General features: G+C 39.5%; 3 protein-coding genes and 1 long non-coding RNA gene across 4 annotated transcripts; 2 read left to right on the top strand and 2 right to left on the bottom strand.

Annotated features, from left to right (window-relative positions):
- The first annotated feature begins 5,366 nt into the window (after positions 1 to 5,366).
- On the top strand, positions 5,367 to 6,611 carry LOC108062165 (omega-amidase NIT2-like). The gene is made up of 5 exons (XM_017148723.2): positions 5,367 to 5,483; positions 5,546 to 5,883; positions 5,935 to 6,115; positions 6,169 to 6,402; positions 6,465 to 6,611. Exons 1-5 carry the CDS (start codon positions 5,474 to 5,476, stop codon positions 6,554 to 6,556), a joined length of 855 nt encoding a protein of 284 aa, XP_017004212.1. The 5' UTR covers positions 5,367 to 5,473; the 3' UTR covers positions 6,557 to 6,611.
- A 1,774-nt stretch (positions 6,612 to 8,385) lies between these two features.
- Positions 8,386 to 9,785, top strand: LOC108054213 (uncharacterized). Its single transcript, XM_017137076.3, has 2 exons — positions 8,386 to 8,650; positions 8,704 to 9,785. Exons 1-2 carry the CDS (start codon positions 8,419 to 8,421, stop codon positions 9,654 to 9,656), a joined length of 1,185 nt encoding a protein of 394 aa, XP_016992565.1. The 5' UTR covers positions 8,386 to 8,418; the 3' UTR covers positions 9,657 to 9,785.
- Positions 9,786 to 14,386: 4,601 nt separating this feature from the next.
- LOC138913388 (uncharacterized) lies at positions 14,387 to 16,420 on the bottom strand. Its single transcript, XM_070216991.1, has 2 exons — positions 15,030 to 16,420; positions 14,387 to 14,957 (listed from the first exon to the last, which is right to left on the bottom strand). The coding sequence occupies exons 1-2, from the start codon at positions 15,709 to 15,711 to the stop codon at positions 14,515 to 14,517; spliced, it is 1,125 nt and encodes a 374-aa protein (XP_070073092.1). The 5' UTR covers positions 15,712 to 16,420; the 3' UTR covers positions 14,387 to 14,514.
- An 800-nt stretch (positions 16,421 to 17,220) lies between these two features.
- LOC138913389 (uncharacterized) lies at positions 17,221 to 18,691 on the bottom strand. Its single transcript, XR_011419103.1, has 3 exons — positions 18,259 to 18,691; positions 17,347 to 18,193; positions 17,221 to 17,264 (listed from the first exon to the last, which is right to left on the bottom strand). It is a non-coding gene; the product is annotated as an uncharacterized lncRNA (long non-coding RNA).
- Between the last annotated feature and the right edge of the window lie 3,386 nt (positions 18,692 to 22,077).

Genomic DNA, 22,077 nt, shown 5'->3' on the forward strand with positions numbered 1-22,077 from the left:
TGAATTGTTGAAAATTCAACAAAAAATTTCAGCAATTAAGGGAACGACCCAAAATGGTTCCTGTTGAATTTTCAAACAGCTGTTATTTGTTGAAAAATTTCACGGAACTTAAAGCATGTAAAATTTGAATTATTATTGCTAGTTACTGTCTAAAAGTGTTACCAAGGTAAAAAGTACCTCAAATATGCTTTCTAAGTTGATTTTAAAATAAATAATTCGTACTGGTGATACTAAAATGTTACAGAGTTGCCACGACTTTTAAAAAAAGGTGACAACTCTGGCTTTTCAGCAATTCAACAAAATTTTCAGCAGCCCCGAAGCTGATGAATTGCTAAAATTTCTGAAAGTTGACTTTGTATGGAACAGCTGATTAACAGCTGACCAAAATTCAACAATTCAGCAATTCAACAGTTTAGGGAATCCCCCTTAATTATTTTTGCCTCTCACAGAGCGTGCTCCATGTTGCACGGTATCCCAAAAAATCAGAAATTAAGTGAACTAATTATAGTAAAAGTTTCAAACAATTATTATCGTCAATTTTCGAGATATTTGTCCAACAGTTTAGCGGCATGGGGAAATGCCCTCAATGGCCATCGGGTGCTTCCTGTTTTCGACGCTAACTTAAAATGAATTATTTCTCCTTTCACAGGGCGTGCTCCACATAGTACGGTATCCCAGAAAATCAGAAATTAAATTAACTAACTATAATAAAAGTTTCATTTAATTATTATCGTCAGTTTTCGAGATAATTGCCAAACATTTAATCTGTTTGGGCAATTGCCGCCCACGGCCATCGGGTGCCCCATGTTTCTATTTCTGCACGTAGTGTAGACACTAACCATACTAATACATCGATAGTCATTCGATATTCTAGAATTTGGCGCTAGTTAGCACTGGCCATTTAAAACTTTTATTTTCTACTAAGCTATAATCTTTGTAATATTTCGACCACTAACGCTCGTTCGAAGCTAATCATTTTGGTGAATGTTTTATCAAAATCGGTTTAGCCGTTCCCGAGATATTGTCTATTTTACTCTTAATTGCCGAAATTCGCAGTGATTACTATGCAGCCCTCGTCATAATTTGAGGAACTTATAATGTTTTGATCGCTAATTTTGTCTTAAAGCCTAGTACTCAGTACGACGAAAACTGCTAGCTAAGCATAGGAGTAAGCGAGAGGCAAATAGGTAGATAAGGCCTTTAGCTGGGTCTTTTTCCCACCTCGGTACTCAGTTGAGCTAAGGAAATAGTAAGAAAATACCACTAAAATACTAGATTTAGCGGATGAATTCCGATGAACGCCTTTAGCCGCGGCCCAAAGAATAAAAAATTTGATCTTTGGCTGTGTTTGTGCAAAACCGGTGTGCCAATAACATATTATAAATAGAATGAAAACCCCAAAAACCAATGGAAAACCGCCTGTAGGAGTTGCTGCGATACATATCGCCATTCTAACAGCAAATTTAAAGCTTGCGACCCAGGTAGGCTCAACGTTCTGTAATATTTTAAAATTGGCGCCAGTTGATTTGTTTGCTGAGAGTAAGACCATGCTACATGCATTGCGGATGAACTCCGAAAACTTCGGTGACCGAAGTTTTAAATATTACAATACGTTGAGCCGACCTGGGTCGCAAGCTCTCAATTCTCTGTTGGAATGGCGATATGTATTGCAGCAGCTCCATTTATAAATTGTTATTGGCACTCCGCTTCTGCACATACACAGGCAAAGATCAAATTTTTTATTCTTTGGTCGGCGGCTAAAGGCGTTCATCCGCTAAATCTAGTATTTTTGTGGTATTTTCTCACTATTTCCTTAGCTCAACTGAGTACCGCGGTGGAAAAAAGTCCCAGCTAAAGCCCAGTACTCAGTTCGGCTAAAGCCTAGTACTCAGTTCGGCTAAGAGTTTTACTAGTCGAAAAATATTAATCTTTTAGTGTGACCGAAGTTTTCGGATTTCATCCGCAATGCATGTAGCATGGTCTTACTCTCAGCAAACAAATCAACTGGCGCCAATTTTAAAATATTACAGAACGTTGAGCCTACCTGGGTCGCAAGCTTTAAATTCCCTGTTGAAGAGGCGATATGTATTGCAGCAACTCCTACAGGCAGTTTTCCATTGATTTTTGTGGTTTTATTTCCATTTATAAATTGTTATTGGCACACCGCTTTTGCACAAACACAGCCAAAGATCAAATTTGTTATTCTTTGGGCCGCGGCTAAAGGCGTTCATCGGAATTCATCCGCTAAATCTAGTATTTTTTTTGGTATTTCCTTATTGTTTCCTTAGCTCAACTGAGTACCGCCGTGGAAAAAAGACCCAGCTAAAGGCCTTATCTACCTATTTGCCTCTCGCTTACTCCTATGCTTAGCTAGCAGTTTTCGTCGTACTGAGTACTAGGCTTAAGGAAGCGTTTTCGACTATATATACTATATTCGACTATATACTATAACAAACATAAACATAAACAAAATTAAAATATATACGCTGAATCTGGAATCCCTGGAACTGCACCGAGTGAGCAATACTTTATCTGCAAGGGTATATAAGCTTCGGCTGGCCGAAGTTAGCTTCCTTTCTTGTTTTTTTTTTGTATTTTATTTATTTATTTATTTAAAGTTAGCAAATATCTGCCAACATAAACATAGTACCCTACTCACATCAAGTGGAAGGGGGCAAGGACAGGTAAGTTAGGATGTTTGTTACAATTTAATTAACAGAGCATTCCGAGAATATCAAAAAATACAGTTCATTATATTGCGAACATAAAACGCGAAATGGATCATGTAACTGAAAGTTAGTTTTACAAATATCGAGGGCAATTGGTCGAAAGTGCCGAGTAGACCTTACAGGAATGGAGAAACGAATTTGACCAAGAAGGTAGCTTGAATTTACAAGTCCAGTAATTAATTTGTGCAGGAACATAACACCATGGCAGGTTCGACGATCCTTGAGGGAGGGCAGGTTAAGTAGACGCAGTCTATCCACGTACGTAAAACAATCAAATACATAAAAAAAAAATTTAATTTTGAAACTTTTTTTTACTTTTAAATTTAGTTTTTCATATACTTATTCCAAATCCTTATAAAAATGGAACTGAAGTGTAAAATTAGCTTTCTAAATTTTGCTGACAAAACTAAATTCATTGCTCATATGTGTGAATATCATACGCTTACACTTTTTTGCAATCTTCCTTGCGGTTTTATGTTTTGTTCCCAAACATATTCTAATATATGGTCCCTCAAAAAACATATCAAAAACGAAATTTTACATTAAAGCCTAGTACTCAGTACGACGAAAACTGCTAGCTAAGCATAGGAGTAAGCGAGAGGCAAATAGGTCGCTAAAGCCCTTAGCCGGGGACTTTTCCCACCTCGGTACTCAGTTGAGCTAAGGAAATAGTAAGAAAATACCACTAAAATACTAGATTTAGCGGATGAATTCCGATGAACGCCTTTAGCCGCGGCCCAAAGAATAAAAAATTTGATCTTTGGCTGTGTTTGTGCAAAACCGGTGTGCCAATAACATATTATAAATAGAATGAAAACCCCAAAAACCAATGGAAAACCGCCTGTAGGAGTTGCTGCGATACATATCGCCATTCTAACAGCAAATTTAAAGCTTGCGACCCAGGTAGGCTCAACGTTCTGTAATATTTTAAAATTGGCGCCAGTTGATTTGTTTGCTGAGAGTAAGCCCATGCTACATGCATTGCGGATGAAATCCGAAAACTTCGGTCACACTAAAAGATTAATATTTTTCGACTGGTAAAACTCTTAGCCGAACTGAGTACAAGGCTTAAAAAGTAACTCTTAAGCGGCTCCTAATTATTTTAGTAATTAATGTGATTTTTCTAGATTTTTATGTCAATCCGTTCTGGGTGGAATTTGGTACTGACCGTATTTTTGGTCTACAATTATATTGAAATAGATTTCATATTCAATCCAAATATTTTTCACTTTGATTTTCATCAATTGCGGTTTTTATTAAATATATAAATATGTTCATATTACCTTTTATTAAACCAACGGACTTTTTAAAGGCCCTGCAATGTGCTAACAACATTTTTCGGCATAAAGTATGTATATTCTTCATCAGGATCACTAGCCCAGTCGATCTAGCCATGTCCGTCTGTCTGTCTGTATGAGCGCTTAGATCTCAGAAACCACAAAAGCAAGAAGGTTGAGATTTCCCACACATATTCTTGGGCTTCCTAAGCAGCGCAAGTTTATTTCAGCCGAGCGCCACGCCCCCTCCAACGCCCACAATCGCCCACTAACGATTTTAAAATGTGCCTGGCGGTCACACCTTTAAAGATTTCCGAGAAGTATAAATGCAATTTTGTTGTGTATATTTATACCTATCGAAATGTAGAAGACATTTTTCGAATCGGACCATTTATTAAAAAGTTATGCGCAATCAAAAAAGTGTTATATATTCATCTCCATCGCACTCCCCTTAGCTGAGTGCATGTCATAACGCCCGGTGTTATAATCTCTAAAGATTATAAAATGAAAGACCGATTTTTAGGGGGATACGACCACAGCCTAAACCATAAGAGCTACAGCAGCCAAATTTTTTCACAGTATTCCATTGGGGGCGTAGGCGCCCACTAAGGTCCGACATGTCCCCCCAGTGGCCCCAAACAGCTCCAATATCCATATTTAGAGCAAAAAATCATTATATTTACTTAAGCTTAACTTCTGAAGTGGTTGGAATTTCGAAATTTTAATTTTGCAGAATTTTAGGTCTTGAAAGGACCCAATTAGAAATCTAAAAGCAATTTCGATATCCCCCATAATTTGGGGGCTACATTTAAAATTAACTTTTCGATTTAAAAAATCTAAACCGCTGCTCCGATCGAGATGATTTTTCGGTAAATGGTTATTCTATGGTCCAAATGCTCGAGTTTAATTTTTTAAGTTTTTAACATTTTGACACCGGGCGTTATGAGACGCACCCGTTTTTTTACCAATTATTCCAACGAAATTCATAATTAGACAAGACAAGAAATGGGAGATCGATTTTTTTTGCCCAATTTCGAACTGTTATACATGTCGTATGAGTAATCTTAAAGCAAACTTTGCAGACGTTTCGCAAGGTCTAAATCTCGAATACAAATTTTTTGTTTTTACATACATTTTTTGCTTACTTTATACCATATATACCATGTTAAGGAGTGAGAATAGAATTTCATTTTGTGGACCGCCCTAGTGATCATAGTCCCGTGTGATTGACCTTATTCCCAATACTTGAACTCCTTTCTTATCTTAGAATGCAAAAAAGAAAACGTTTATATTCCTCGACAATTAAAGCAAACTTTTAATCTCTGACAACATTATATTATATTATTAAACGATCAGTGACTACATAGCTGAAACCTTTCGAAGCTTTTTAGGGTTCCTATAAATACACAGCCCGCTAGTCCAGAGTAAGAAATTCTCAGTCAATAAGCGAAGCTGCATCCAATAAAAATGTCTAACAGTGAGTCTTGCCAGGAGCAAGGGGATCTGTATGTTTAAATAACATTTTTTGCTTTTTCGCAGAGCTTACACTCGCACTACTGCAGCTTCCTGTGGGCAATGATGTCGCCATAAATGTGCGTCGGGCGGCCGATAGTATAAGGCAGCTAAAGGTGGACAACTCGCAGCTGCAGCTGGCCATTCTGCCGGAGAGTTTCAATGCACCCTACGGGCAAGACCACTTTCCGAAATTCGCCGAGAAGGTGCCAGAAGGTCCGACCTGCCAGGCGTTGTCGCAGCTGGCCAGCGATCTAGGCATCTATATAATCGGCGGCAGCATCGTGGAGCGCGAGGGCGACCAACTGTACAACACGTGCACCGTGTGGGCGCCCGATGGAACCCTTATAGGCAAGCATCGCAAGGTAAGCTAAGAAAAATGAATGAACAGTGGCATATTGACCTGGTACTGGCAGATTCACCTTTTCACCATGAACATTGAGCCCGCCAATGCTGGAGGCGTGGCGTTCGATGAAGCGGCTGTCCTGACGGCGGGATCAGAGCTGACGGTTGTACAGATTGGGCAGCAGAAGGTCGGCATTGGTATCTGCCACGACAAGCGCTTTGAGGAGCTGGCGAGGATCTACCGGAACATGGGTGAGCCCATTTATCGGCCGCTGTCCGTTGGATTCAATAAATACGCCTCTTAGGTTGCACCATGCTGGTCTACCCGTCCGCGTTCTGCATCTGCCAGGGACCGATGCATTGGGAGCTTCTACAACGGGCCCGGGCTACCGACAACCAGCTTTTTGTGGTCACGTGCTCTCCTGCTCGCGACAACATGTCGGGCTACGTGGCCTACGGACACTCGATGGTCGTGAATCCCTGGGCCCAGGTGCAGCGCGAGGCTGGCGAGGGATGCGAGTTCATTGTCGAGGAAATCGGTGAGTGCTCTGCCATTAGCAGCGAACATTGCAAGGCTTACCACTCACTTCCTCATCTGTAGATTTTGACATTGTCGAGCAAGTGCGCCGGCAAATCCCCATCTTCAAGCAGCGGCGCACTGAGGTCTACGCAAAGGCCAGAGTTGATTTGTAATGTTTGTCAACAATTTAAACCACCATATTAAGCGAATAAAGCAATCAGGAAAACAGCGGGAGAGAACTTTTCTGATAGGGCTTGACATGCTTATCGCTTCGGAAATATACTTCACAACGGGCACTCACATAGTTACAGCAAGCAATGAAGCTAGCTTCGGCAAGCCGAAGCGTATATACCTTGCAATCGATTTATAAACCTCAAGATTGTTTATAAACAAATAGTGCCAATGGTAGCTATATGATTCAATTATATACCGCCTTACTTTTGCTATAACAGCTATATGGTATAGTTGGGACTTTTTTTTTAAGTGTAGGAACATGGTGAAAACATTTTCAATGGTGAAATACAACATTTTAAAAGTCATAAGTAAAATAAGATTTGTGTACGCATTTTAAATTTCACACTGTATTATTATTATGTAAAAAAATTTGTATGAAGCATTTTACATATAAAATGCTTCAGCCCTGTTCTGTAACTAAATCGACCTTTTAAATAAATCCTATTTTCTTTGTGTAACAAGGTTCAGTCTTAACTTAAGAGAGTATTTAATAATATTATTTAAAAATGACAATCAACCACTTAAAATAGAAATCCGACAAAAAAGGCTTCCGTTACATATTACATATAGAAAAAAGAGAGAACGCTATAGTCAAGTGACTCGGCTAATAGAGACTCCTTACTTAGCTGACCAACTGACGACTATTTTTTTTCTAATTAAAGAAATGTATCAAGTAAACTCATTATGACTTGAAACCATTAATACTTTTAATACTATTCAGAACTTTTACATTAAACAAAAATTCATAATGAATTCTGCTAGGCATTATTGCACTTTTAAAAGGCATATAATACCCTCTGCAAGGGTATAAAACGAGCTTGAATTAAGTAAAGCACATTGGTGCCATCACTGCTTAAAAATTAAAAAATTTCGAAATTCTTGAAGTACAAATCGAAAAGAATCTTATATTTAACTTCCAAAGGTTTATGTAATTACTAGACATCGGATTTTAGGTGAAATCGTTTTTTTTAAATATGATTTAAAGCCACATTTGATTTTTGTACAAAAACCTCAATTAAGTTTGGCCAAAATCTAATTATAACTTAATAAATAAAATTTGTAACCAATCAAATGTGGCTTTAAATCGTATTAAAAAAAAACGATTTCACCTAAAATACGATGTCTACACAGAGAGCATTTTTCAAGAAGACTGACGTTCTCAAATTAAGTATTTTATTCTCAATTTGAGGAAGTACTGATTTTGTGGTCAAGTTTTGATAAAAAAGCCTAATACTTTATCCTTAATGTTTCCCCCTTATTTGTCCCCGTTTTTTGAGAAAAAAACTCTAAAAAGACTCAATTACAAGGTATATTACTTAAAAAAAATTCTACTGAAAGTGAGTATTTCGCACTTAAAGTGAGTCAAGTTTTATTTTGAGTAAAAATTCTTAATTTGTGTGCAACGTTCACGAAAAATTCTCTCTGTGTACTAATTACCCTTAACGTCTTAAACGCCTTTATTATACATTTTTATTTTTAAGAATAAGAATATTTTAACGAAACTAGTCTTGATGCTAGCTTCTGTATTTAAAAACTTTTGTAACTTTACAGTAAGTGTAAAATAGTAGTCCCATTGGAAATTAGTAAAGTACGTATATTATAAAAGTGGGAGGAATTCAAATTTGCATAAGAGACAAATCTGATTTTTTTTTACCGGACTTGACCCGATATCCTAATATGTCAACAACCACTGTGCAACTAAACTCGACATCCGTCCAGGGGCTGACAAGCCTCGGTCAGAAGCTTGGCTTCCAGTGGTTTTGAAAAAGCGATTCTGGCAAAGCACAACCAGATCTGTTCGATGACAGCCTCAAATCTAAAGTTCGGCGCGTCAGTAGCCCTAATTTTGTGGTTGTCGGCTGGCGTAGGGCATTGCCAGGTTGGATATGTGCGGCACCTATCGGAGCTGCGGATTAAGGAGCTTGAGGACTTGGCGGCTCGCATGCAGAACTCAATTAACACCGACAAATATGCATGCGACAGTTACTTTGACTACGTCTGTAGTCGCAATCGGCCGCTCTTCTCCATCATGGGTATGTTGATATGGAGTGCCAAGAGGGTGTCTAATATAAATTCCAAATCTTAGGTCACATGCCTCAGATGAGTGACCTTATGCAGTTATTGACCGAGCTTCAAAATGACCCAGAACAGTTTGAGGCAAAGCAGAAAATGATGGACTTCTTCATTTCCTGCAACTCGCAGCACGCGCTGGATGACTGCTATCGCGAAACCTTTGAATACTTCAAGCCACTATTTGGGTACATTGTTACAAAAAACATCGTCAATGGGGGATCCCACGAGCTGGACGACTTTCTTGGCATTTTAGACCGCTTCGTGGCCAGGCTGCAAAAAGATAGAGAGTCCAATCCTATTCTCGACAAACTGGCAACTTACAAGCAGAAGTTCAAAACGCCACGCGTATACTTCCACGCAAGAGATCTAAGTCGGGAGTACCGAGACTTGCGTATCTACCGGGAGAGCTACGAGCACAACATTCGAAACCTTGAGCTGTATCGAAAGCAGAATTCGACTTACGAGCTAGGTGTCCAGCGCACAATGCTGGATTGGAGCATGTACCTCTTTCAGAGCCGGAACAAGCCCATGTCCTACTACTACTCTACGTTTGCCGTGCACTTGTATATGATGCTTTTCAACAGCCGGGAACGTCAGCGCGATTTTACGCGATTCCGCGAAGAAGTAGAGTGTCTAAGGCTGCCGCAATTCGTCAACGTGCTGGATGAAGCCAGAATGCTGGCCGTAATATACCTTAAGAGCTTCCGAGCCGCTTGGATAGACTACAGCGCTTGGACCAACACACCACCACAAAACAATGGGGTCTACGATCAGGAGAACGGTATCCTTCAGAAATACCATCTTGACAATAAACGCATCTTCTTTACACTCTATGCCCAAAACTTTTGCGAGTTTGGCAAGGATCTGGCCGAGCACGTCTTTTATCTGGGTCTTAAGCAGAATAAGGACTTCTTCGACATATATTCATGTGGGTTCCAAACGGAAAACCATATGACGTGTGTATAAGCGATCGAGTTCTTTGTTTCATCAATATTTAAATATATAACATTATCAAATAGGAACACCAAAAGAAATACAATAAAGAATGTTATGCTTATCACATCAGGTTACATAAAAAACCGATTTAATATGCTGTACACTATGGGAAAATACTATGACTTATTGGGATAAACTCTAGATTTAAAGCAGTGATGGCTTACAGATGCACTCATAGAAATTTTTACCCTAAATCGCCCTAAAAAACTGACTTTTCACCAGTGGATTTAGAAACATTGTTCTAAACAAGAAAGGAAGATAGCTTCGGACACCCGAAGCTTATATACCCATGCAGATCATTCCCATTAATTACAATTGTTACATTTTCTATTATTTCTCATTAACTTTCCGTTCGTTCGTGAGGCATCCATATGATATAGTAGTTCAATTTTGATAAAATTAAAATCGAAATTCGGAAATATTTAAAAAGAGTCATATCCCAGAGTAGAAGATAATACAATAAAAACCAACGAAGCAATAATCTTTTTCCTATTAATTTGCATTTAATTTTCCGACCGTTCCTATGGCAGCTATATGATATAGTGTCCCGATTTGTTCTAAATTTTATTCGAAATTCATAAATATTTAAAAAATAACATTCACAAGAGTAGAAGTTAATATTTCAAAAAATACCGAAGCTAGCATTTTTTTAACTTTTTTTTTTATCTTTCCTATGGGAGCTATAAGATATCGATGTCCGATCCGGCCGGATCCGACTAATATACTACCTGCAATAGAAAGAAGACTTTTGGGAAAGTTTCGAGCCGATAGCTTCAAAACTGAGAGACTAGTTTGCGTAGAAACAGACGGACAGACGGACATGGCAAGATCGACTCGTCTAGTGATGCTAATAAAGAATATATATACCTTATGGGGTCGGAAACGTCTCCTTCACTGCGTTGCAAACTTCTGACTAAAATCATAATACCCTCTGCAAGGGTATAAAAATCCCCATTGAAATTTGGTTTAATTTAGGGTGATTTTTCTTGAATTGAGAAATATTTTCCTGTTTTTAGGGTGATTTTTCTTGAATTGAGAAATATTTTCCTGTTTTTAGGGTGATTTGTCCTAAATTTAAGGTGTATTTTTCTATAAGTAAGGACGAATTTTCTTTTTTTTTAGATTAGACAAATTTAAAAAAAAACGTGGTTGTGCATGCTTAACTGAATTTGGGAACTGGGGCTGCTTTAATTAAACAACACCGGCGGAGGACACCGTTGTATGGGAGCTGCGTTAAGGTGGTCCAACCTATACAGCAAGGCGTTAAAACTGAAAAATCATGTTTGTAAAAAAATTAGAGAAATAAGTATGAGGAGAAAAAACAACTTACTTTTGGTCACTGCGAGAATCAAACCCACGACCTCTCGGTTTAGAGTCTAACGTCCTACCGCTGCACGACAGACCCATTGCGCAAGGCGACGTACAAACCTTGCACACATCTTATTTTCTTGAGGTCTACGTTATAATTTGACTAAAGGCAACTAAACCTTATATTTATACCCGTTACTCGTAGAGTAAAAGGATATATTGAATTCGTGCAAAAGTATGTAACAGGGAGAAGGAAGCGTTTCCGACCCTGTAAAGTATATATATTCTTGATCAGGGTCACTAGCCGAGTCGATATAGCCATGTCCGTCTGTCTGTCTTTACGTCTGTCTGTCTTTACGTCTGTCTGTCCGTATGAACGCTGAGATCTCGGAAACTACAAAAGCTAGAAGGTTGAGATTTTTCACACATATTCTTAGGCTTCCTAGGCAGCGCAAGTTTATTTCAGCCGAGCGCCACGCCCCCTCTTATGCCCACAATCGCCCACTAACGATTTTAAAACTTGTCTGGCGCCCACACTTTTAAAGATTTCCGAGAAGTATAAATGCAATTTTGTTGCATTTATTTATTTATACCTATCGAAATGTAGAAGACATTTTTCAAATCGGAACATTCATTGAAAAGTTATACGTAATCAAAATTATTTATATATCTATCTCCCTCGCACTCCCTTTAGCTGAGTTACGATTACTAGATAGCCAAGACACCAAACCGAGTACAGCGTTCGCACTCCCTTTAGCTGAGTGACGGTTATTAGATAGTCGGGACACCAACTCGACTATAGCGTTCTCTCTTTTTTTTTTAAATGAATAAGAAGAAGAGTCGTAGAATTTTTTTTGGATAAATGGCGATATTTTCTTGGATTAATGGCGATATTTTCCGACCTTTTTTCTTGATTTAATAGTAAAATCGCCTTTGATTCTAGAAAATAAATACCTATTTTTCAGGAATGTTGTGTAATTTTTTAGTATTCTAGTATGGTGGCCTAGCTGTTAGAAGCCGCGGAAACCGCGGTTCGACCTCACGCAGGACGAGTCTAAATTTTTTTTAATAGTTATTGATTTTTTTTTGGATAAAACCGCATTCAGTCGGCGGTATACTCTTTTAGTAAATTGATCAACAAATTTTGAAGGAATGAACTGATTTGGGGATGGCACTCAAAGGCGCTTGAAAAGCAACGCACTAATTTGCTAAAAGAAAACCGTAAAAATCAACAAATACATTTTTTTTTAGGAAACAACAAAACAAACGACCTATATTATATTTTTTATTTATTGAAAGTAATCCATCCACGACTCCGAGCCCTGCCCTGCCAACAAGGAAGACTCTTACTAAAAAGGGTGTAAACTGCCAAGGAAACCACACAGCAAACTACGGAGGCTGTCCAGTCTACAAGGAGATGAAAAAACGGATGCAACGAACGACAACGGCACGCTACCAGAACACACAGAACAATTACATGAGATCACAAACGACACCGGAAGTTTTCTTTGCAAAAGCAGCCAGGTCTTCATTTGGCCCTTCAATTACCACCAACGGCATTTCTTACGCCAGTGCTCTAAAATCAGGCACAGCTCACATAGAACCGAAAATGGATAACATCCCGCAGGCCATGGGACATCCCCAAAGTGACATGGAAACTATGATGATCACTTTGCAACATAATATGATGGAATTTATGTCCTTCATGAAAACCACCATGCAAACCCTTGTGCAAACCCAAAACATTTTGTTAAAAATACTCGCAGCTCAGCAGTCCAAATAAACTATGCCTAGTCTTCGAATAACTTTGTGGAACGCCAACGGTGTTTCACGGCATATACCTGAAATAAGTCAGTTTCTGAACGAAAACCACATCGACGTTATGTTGCTGGCAGAAACGCATCTCACCAGCAAATATATTTTCAAATACGGGGATACACGTTCTACAGCACAGATCATCCAGATGGTAAAGCACATGGCGGAACCGGCATCTTAATAAGAGACCGCATCAAACAGCACTTTCACCAAAGGTTTGCAAAAAGTTATTTGCAAGTTACATCGACCCGTTTTACAGTCTCCGAAGACCAATTCATGGACTTCTACAATTCACTTGGAGAGCGATTCATAGCAGCAGGAGATTACAACCCCAAGCACACACACTGGGGATCCCGCCTTGTGACCCCCAAAGGAAGGCAACTATATAACGCACTCATCAAGACATGCAACAAACTGGACTACGTTTCGCCAGGCAGCCCTACATACTTGCCTACAGATCCTAGAAAACTACCTGACTTAATTGATTTTGCTGTGACAAAAAATATTTCTCGCAATCTAATATCTGCAAAATCGCTTTTGGATCTATCATCGGACCACTCACCAGTGCTAATAACTCTTCTTGAAAGCCCGGAATTAATCGAGCACCCTTGGAGGCTGACGTCGCATCGAACCAACTGGCTGAAGTTCAAAAAGTACGTAAGTTCCCACATTGAACTGACTCCACAGCTCAACATCAAGGAGGACATCGACTGCTATGCCGATGCACTGGAGTCTGTACTCGTCGCAGCAGCCAAAGTCTCTACACCGCAAGGGAGGGATGGGCGCACACACCAACACAAAACTAACTTGGAAATCGAACAGCTTGTTTTGGAGAAAAGACGTTTGAGGCGTGCTTGGCAAACCAGCAGATCGCCATCCTCGAAACAAAGTCTTAAGGAAGCTGGTCGCAGACTTACCAGGGCCCTAAGGCGCGAAGAAGTAGAAGCACAACGCCAGTACATTGAGAAACATTCACCCACCAGCACCAAGCATCCCTTGTGGAAGGCCCACCCAAATCTAAGTGCGCCGTCCGAAACAGTAATCCCCATAAGAGACTCTCAGAGCTTGCTTTACACCTTAAATGTCTTTCAGCCAAACCCTGCAACAAATTCATTCGCACTACCGCCGCCGCCAATTCGAATCGAAACTGAGACGGACCCAATTCAGTTTCAACCAAACGAAGTTGCAAAAGTCATCAGCGAGCAATTGAAATCAAAAAAGGCCCCAGGCGGTGATCTAATAACTGCGAAAATGCTAATTGAACTCCCATACTGTGCAGTTGAGGTCATTTGTAAACTCTTTAACGGGATTACACGACTTGGCTTGTTGACTTCTGTGGCGGCCGATCAAGACATAATAAAAACGCAAATTATTTTCTGCTTGACAATTGCAGTACGTGCGTGCGACGAGCGGCGTGCGTCGTACGAAACGATGGCTTTATTCGTTTAAGGCGAAGCGTGAAGCGTTTTATTATCTGGTTTTTAAAGGCTTAAATTAGAACACAAATTAGTTTTTATGCTGAGACTACGTACCAATCGTTTCGGCTGAAAGTACAAAAGTGGCAACTCTATCGAGCCTATCGTGAGCTTATAATCGTATGTGATCGATTACACAGTAATCGTTTCAAAGTAATCGTTTCAAATTAAACATTAAATGATAAAGGGTACAAGTATTTGAATTTATCTTGACTTAATTTAAATGAAAATTATAATAATAAAGAGCATTTCTTAACATTCCGGCCCCCGTGAATAGGAGCCTGCTGAGATTCACCAATGACGTCGAGGACGGCCAATTTGGACGCTGGTCTTCGAAGTACTGCAGTTGCAGTTTTTACCGTTGCTGATCGCACTTGTCCGTCCTTTGCTGATTGAATTTCAATGATTCTTCCCTTCCTCCATACACCACGGCTATCGGTCTCGTCGCAAATCAGGACCACATCTCCAATTTGTATTGGCTCCACACGGTTGAACCACTTAGTGCGTCGGGTTAGGGTCGGCAAGTACTCCTGGATCCATCGTTTCCAGAAGGTGTGCATTAACTGCTGCCGGATATGCCATTGCTTCTTCAGGCAGACGTTTTCGTCAACTACCGGTGTTTGTACTTGGTTTGGGCAGCCAAGTAAAAAATGATTTGGAGTAAGCGGATCGTCTTCGTATGAATCGATCGGTAGGTGTGTTAAAGGACGAGAATTAATAAGGTTTTCAGCTTCATTTAACAGACCTTGAAGAGTTTCAACCTGAGGTACCTTTTCTTTGAGGGTTAATGCCAAAATTCGTTTCACACTACGCACCAAACGCTCCCATGCCCCACCAGCAGCAGGATTGCCTGGCGTGTTAAATACCCACTCAATACCACAGCGACCACTCTCCATTGCAACCGCATCCACCACCTCAATCCATTGCTCTTTTCCGACACCGACGAAGTTCGTTCCTTGATCACTTCTAATTCTCTTTGGTACTCCTCTTCGGCAACAAAAGTTCTTGAGACACATAATGGCAACATCCGATGACAAATCCTTAGACAATTCGAGGTGTATAGCTCTTGTAGTCATACAGGTGAATAACGCTACCCACCTTTTTTCACGTCGCCTGCCAATAGCTACCAATAGGGGCCCAAGATAATCGAGCCCTGTATACGTAAAGGGTCTGACAAAGGCTGCAACTCTGTCCATAGGCAACTGTCCCAATAAGGGTGGCTTTGGCATTGCGGATAAGTTTTTGCATAACTGACAGTTGGTCTTAATAGTTTTAGCTAAACGGCAAATAGATGGTATCCAAAATGTTTGTCTAATGGAACAGATCATGGTATCCACATTTTGGTGTTTACACAGTTCATGATGATGCTGGGCGATCAGTAAAGTCAGTTTATGGGTTTTGGGTAATATAATTGGACGTTTTGTCATAGGACCAACGCAGTACACCGTCGTCACCCAGTTTGGGCGAAAGGTTCCATATGGGACTGGAATTGGTTATGGGTTGACCATTCTTTAACTGAGTTACTTCTTGGTGGAAACAAGCGAGTTGGACTGATTTACATAATAGTTTTTCATAACTACAAATTTCTTCAGCTGTTAGTACTGTATACCTTTTAAAGGATTTATTTTTGAACAGCTCGATGGCACGGCGAACCCAAGAATAGACTCGCAATAGTAAATACAAATTTTGGACGTAATTCGTTGTCATGGTTGTGAGATTTTATATCATCAGGTGGTGACGGCCACTCGGAGCTGTCGAGATATAAAAATGGAGGTCCATCAATCCAGACGCTTGGATCTGCCTTTGAGGACAAGCGTGTGGCGGCGTCTGCGGGATTTTTCGTTCCGGGAATCCATTTCCATTGGTCGATCTTTGAGCTTTCCAAAATTTCTGTTACTCTGTGGGCGACATATTGCTTATAGCGACGGCTATCTGATTGTATCCAGCTTATTACAGTTTTTGAATCCGACCACAGATAAACATGTTTTGGGCTGACTTCATGGTTATTTATTATGGCGTTTTTAAGTCGAACTCCCAGGACTGCAGCTTGTAGTTCGAGGCGTGGTATTGATAATGTTTTTATAGGACTACAGTTAGCCTTACCCATCACAAACACTATTGCCACTTGTTCCTGATACAGTAGGGGAGAGTGGGGGAATTTCGTCACAGGGGCAATTTCGTCACCTGCAATATCTCGGAATCCATAAGTCGTAAAAATATATAATTTTTTTGTTTTAGTCCTTCAAGACGGCCAGACACAACCAATGCATTTGTTTTGCACAGAAGGCCAAGATAATTAAGCTATAATATTAAATGTGTTTTAACAGTTCAAAAGCTACATTTAGTTCTCGACGAAATTTTTTCTGTATGCCACAATTCAAAAGGAATAAGATACACGATTTTTTATATAATACACAGTGCTATAATGTGCATTTCTGCGTCAGTGATTTTTAACTTCGCGCCTAATTTCGCAAGAAAAATAATTATTTCTAAAAAAGTACGGTCTGGGGAAATTTCGCCACCCTACGCTAAGGGTAAATTCGCACCTATTTTAAATACATATTTTTATATTTGACGAGCTGGCTAACGAACAGACTACCAACAGCAGCAACAAATATAGGACGTCAACAAAAATGGTACGCTTGATCAGTGTAGCATATTTTCAGGCGTTAAACTCCCTACATTTTTCAGGTGACGAAATTTCCCCAGTTGTGTGGTGATTTTACCCCCCTATGTGGTGAGATTGCCCCAGTATATTGGTTTTACATTTTATTTTTTTATAAATCACCAAGCTAATTAAAAAAATAGGGGAATGTCACATTTTAAAGCTTGGTGCTAACCGCATTCAACAATAAAAATAGAAATATGATAACGTGTCTCAAGATGGACAAAAAATAGCTTTGAAAAAATGCTGACGAAATTCCCCCACTCTCCCCTACTCTCCAGTAAGCGACGGCGGCAAAGGCTTCCTCGCTTGCGTCTACGAAAATATGAAGTTGCAAGTCGAGATCAGGTTTGGTGATATTATTATGATAGCATCTGTGAATCCTTACGTCTTTTACCTTTTGCAGTTGGTCGTACCAAGTAATCCATACGTTGTGAAGGCTCTCGGGAATAACCTCATCCCACATTGTATTTAGGCGCCATAATTCTTGAATTATGATTTTGGCTTTCATTACAAAAGGTGCTATAAATCCAAAGGGGTCACATATGGACATTATCATGGACAGAACTTGTCTCTTTGTTGGAGGTGATTTTTGCTTCAGCTACGTTGTTCGGCACTCCTTTAAACTTTACTATGAAACAGAACTGGTCTGATCCATGATCCCAATGAAGTCCAAGTATTTTTTCAGTGTTCGGCTCAGAGTGATTTAATGTTGTTGGCGACGTCATGATCTCTGGTGAGTTGTTCATCCTTGCCAGAAGCTTCTTTGAGTTTGACACGAATCCACGAAGTTCAAAATTTCCGTTCAGATGAATTTGTACGACCTTGTTAATTACGTTATGTGCTTCATCGATTGTGTCAAATCTGTCTACATAATCATCGACGTAATGATGATCAACAATGGCTTTTACTGCTCTGGGACTCTCGTTTTTAAAGAACTCGGCATTAAGATTTTTTACATATTGAGCTGAACAGGGTGAACTGGCTGAACCGAATATCATCACATTCATCACATAGACGTCTGGTTCTCTCGTAACGTGTCGTATCGCAATCTCTCCATAGAAACCGTTGATAATCTTGGTCTTCCTTTCTGATGAATACACGGTAAAACATTTCTTTAATATCCGCACAAATTCCTATTTTACGTTGACGAAACTTGAACAGTATAGACGGCAACGGGATTGGCTGATAGGCATGAGTTCAGTGACACTCCATTAATTTGGGCGGCGGCGTCGAATACTAGTCTGAGTTTATTTTTATTTAAATTATTGACGGCGAAATGCGGCAAATACCATTTTTTCTACCTTACTTAATTTACGCGCATATCCTTTTCATTCATCCTTGGACATTTTACTTTCCGCTATTTTCAGTCGACGTAGCGCCGTGTCGTAACTGTCTGGCATTTTAATAATATCGGTTTTCCATAAAAGCCCAGTCTCCATTTCGGTTTTGTTTGTCGTCTCCTTCAAGATCTTTTCACTTCTTTGGTCAATATCTGATTTAAGCGGTAATGTTAGTCTAACCCCAAACTGGTCAATGTTTATGAAGTTATGTATTATGTTTTGAATGTCGTCCATTGAATTTTTACATTCTTCTACATGGCATACTACACCGCTGTGTCTGTTTTCGTTCGACCCGAACAATATCCATCCTAATTTGGTTCTATGAGCTGAGAAGTTTTCATTTAGATTAATTATTTCCAAAGGTCTGACTAGATTGATATGGGGCATTCCTATTAATAGTTTCGGCGTAGCATTAGTATAATTTTCAATAGGCAAATCTTTTAGGCATGGAAAATATTTACAAAATTTTGGCAAATTTAGATCTTGGCATGGTAACATTAACCTTTTAACTGTTCTTACATTTTTCATATGGCAAAAAGATAGAGATCCTGTAGGGTTTCCTTGTAATTCCAGGTTTATTTGTTGAGACATTTCTGTTGTGGATTTGTTACCTATCCACTTTAATGTCATATGGCTTTTCGATCCTTTAAGACCCAGCAATTCGGCTGTTTCCTCTTCGATAAGAGATATAGTTGAACCCTCGTCGATAAAAGCAATTATTGTGCATTGTGATTTAGGACCTGTAACGGTTATAGGCACGAACTTAAAAAGGGTCGTGTTCGGTGGTTCATTATCCATTATTGTTGTAGAAACTATGTCGGTCTTTGTTTCGTCTGGAATATTCTCAATCTTAGCGGATTGGTTCTTTGAATCGTGAAGAAGACGATTGTGATATCTTTGACATGAATCGATTTTGCATTCTCTACGGAATGAGCAAGTTTGCATAGAGAGCCCCGGGCAAAGACACACAAAGCAAAGTCGTTGTTTCTTAACGATTTCCCATTTTTCAGGTAAGGTCTTCTTCTTGAAATTGTCGCATTGATAGACCTTGTGGTCGTGATTACAAATTGGGCATTTGCGGGAACGCTCCTGTTTATTGTCAACTGTGAAAATGTGTTTAGGTTGACTTTTCTTTTCCTGTGTTTTTTCGGTCGTCATCGTCGATGTACTGCCCATTGCTATTGATACATAGCTTGCAATGTTTTGAAGCCATCCTGCAAATTGTTTGACTGACGGATATACAATTCCTCTTTCCATGATATACTTGGCCCACTCTTCCTCATGACACTGAGGTCGATAATATCAGTAATTTTGTTATATTTAACTGGCGGAAATGCTCTAACTTTATCGAGCTGACTTCGTATTAGCACTTCGGGTCGTCCGTAGTGGTTATTTAATGTTTGCATAATTGTTTCGACATTGTTTGAATATATAAGTAATGATGCTACCAAATTCTTAGCTGGACCATGCAGTGACTTTTGAAGGCGAGACAAATTCTCCAAATTGGTATAACTGTGGGCGTTTGTAGTTTCCCTATAGGCTACATGAAACATTGGCCACTGCTCTGGCGTTCCATCGAACGTCGGAAGATCCTGTAGCTTGCGTGAATACGGCTGATATAGATGCGGCTGGCCTGGCTGCTGGGCCTGCGATGAGGTTGAAGGCGTTGAGAAGATCGGGAGCGAGTGAGCAGATGTGGGCGGCGGTGCGGTGACCTGATAGGTACTGTTATAGGAGGCTGGCGGAAATGATATTGGTACATATGGACGACTGGATTGAGAGCTGTAAACTGGCAATTGCCGCTGGCATGGCAAGTGCACGTCTGAAAAGTATATGTCGCAGTGAAGTTTGGCATTAACTTACCCATATTTGTCTGAAGTGGCTCACTACTAATCAGTGCTTGTGCTTTCTTCTGTTCCTCATGTTCATGTTGGCTAGTTAGGCGGCGCAGTGATGAACGAAGATCGCTATTTTGATTTTGCGATTCTTGAAATTTGAGCTCCAGCTCTCGCAGCTTCTCTTGAAGTTCGTCCATCTTGTTGAGCTCGATTATGGTTTCATCTGTTTCATCCTCTGATCCTGACATCTTGTCTTCAAATCCTAGACGGGCTGGTGGCTTTCCTTTATTGCGACGCTGGCTTTCTCTTGGCATTCCAGTTTGGACTTTATGTGTGAAGGCATTCACAGTATAATTATACACATGTGGGGTGTAGGCGGCGTTGGAGCAATCAATGATAATGCACCTTATTAAAATTGTTGACGGTTCTCAACTGTATATTTCGGCGTGGCTTTTTCAAGTTCTTAGAACGGCGTCGTGTGTACTTATTAAGAAAAATGGCGTCAAATTTTTTCTCTTACACATATACATACATACAAGCGGCAGGCTTGTACAAGTTTTTTTGTGCGGCGGGCTTGCACTGAGATTTCTTAAGAAGGACGGCGTCAAATTATTTTCCAAACATATACATTCCGGCGGCAGGCTTGTATATTGTTTTTTGTGCGGCGGGCTTGCACTTGATTAATAATAAAAAATGTTGACTTCTGTGGCGGCCGATCAAGACATAATAAAAACGCAAATTATTTTCTGCTTGACAATTGCAGTACGTGCGTGCGACGAGCGGCGTGCGTCGTACGAAACGATGGCTTTATTCGTTTAAGGCGAAGCGTGAAGCGTTTTATTATCTAGTTTTTAAAGGCTTAAATTAGAACACAAATTAGTTTTTATGCTGAGACTACGTACCAACCGTTTCGCCTGAAAGTACAAAAGTGGCAACTCTATCGAGCCTATCGTGAGCTTATAATCGTATGTGATCGATTACACAGCAATCGTTTCAAAGTAATCGTTTCAAATTAAACATTAAATGATAAAGGGTACAAGTATTTGAATTCATCTTGACTTAATTTAAATGAAAACTATAATAATAAAGAGCATTTCTTAACACGGCTACTTTCCAAAAAAATGGAAAAAATCGGTAATCATAATCAAATAAAAACACCTCTTAACGAGGTAAAAAACTAGTGACGATCGCACCTTCAACATACAAAAGTTCTGATATCAACATTTGTGACAAAAAATTATTACACTCGTCATTAAATAGACTTTCTAATATTTTCTCATTCGGCCCGCCCTAGCAAACTATTCCAGCCTTTTTCCCTTCACAGGCATTTTCTATTGCAGCGTGCCGAATGAGAAAATATTAGAAAGTCTATTTAATGACGAGTGTAATAATTTTTCGTCACAAATGTTGATATCAGAACTTTTGTCTGTTGAAGGTGCGATCGTCACTAGTTTTTTACCTCGTTAAGAGGTGTTTTTATTTGATATCAGAAGTTTTTGTTTGTTTACATTTGCTCTCATAGGAGCTAATATATACATTTAAATTAAAATTGGTCAATCATAATTTGCAAGCCATTGTATTTAAACAAATTAAGTTAAAAAGGCGTTTAAGCATTTCAAAATACCTTTTAAACGAGGTATAGCACATGTCGGTACCTTTAGTAGTGTAGAACTTACAAACTAACGAAATTTATCTATTTTTAGCTTTTTCCCGCTGAAGTAGCGGCTTTTTCCAAAAGTCGTAGAACAAAAGATTCCTATATGGAACTCTTAAGTGCAAATTTCCTGATTCTATGACCCTAAAATACAGTTCGGATACCCTCCCACAAAATTCAATACTCAGGGAGCGTTAATTGTTCGAGCTGGCAACAGTGGCTATTTTCGTATAAAAATAACTTTTAAACGTGACTTTTTACAGTAATGTGTTATATACCAAAATTTAAGGAAT

Source organism: Drosophila takahashii, chromosome 3R (assembly GCF_030179915.1).
Source record: "Drosophila takahashii strain IR98-3 E-12201 chromosome 3R, DtakHiC1v2, whole genome shotgun sequence".
NCBI classification, from domain to species: domain Eukaryota; kingdom Metazoa; phylum Arthropoda; class Insecta; order Diptera; family Drosophilidae; genus Drosophila; species Drosophila takahashii.

Coding starts and splice junctions, on each gene's coding strand:
- LOC108062165 (XM_017148723.2), top strand. Junction 5,884..5,934: donor TTATAGGCAAGCATCGCAAG/GTAAGCTAAGAA, acceptor TGGTACTGGCAG/ATTCACCTTTTCACCATGAA. Junction 6,403..6,464: donor GTTCATTGTCGAGGAAATCG/GTGAGTGCTCTG, acceptor CCTCATCTGTAG/ATTTTGACATTGTCGAGCAA.
- LOC108054213 (XM_017137076.3), top strand. CDS start 8,419: ATGACAGCCTCAAATCTAAAGTTCGGCGCGTCAGTAGCCCTAATTTTG. Junction 8,651..8,703: donor GCCGCTCTTCTCCATCATGG/GTATGTTGATAT, acceptor TCCAAATCTTAG/GTCACATGCCTCAGATGAGT.
- LOC138913388 (XM_070216991.1), bottom strand. CDS start 15,711: ATGACAAAACGTCCAATTATATTACCCAAAACCCATAAACTGACTTTA. Junction 14,958..15,029: donor TCAGGTTGAAACTCTTCAAG/GTCTGTTAAATG, acceptor ATTCATACGAAG/ACGATCCGCTTACTCCAAAT.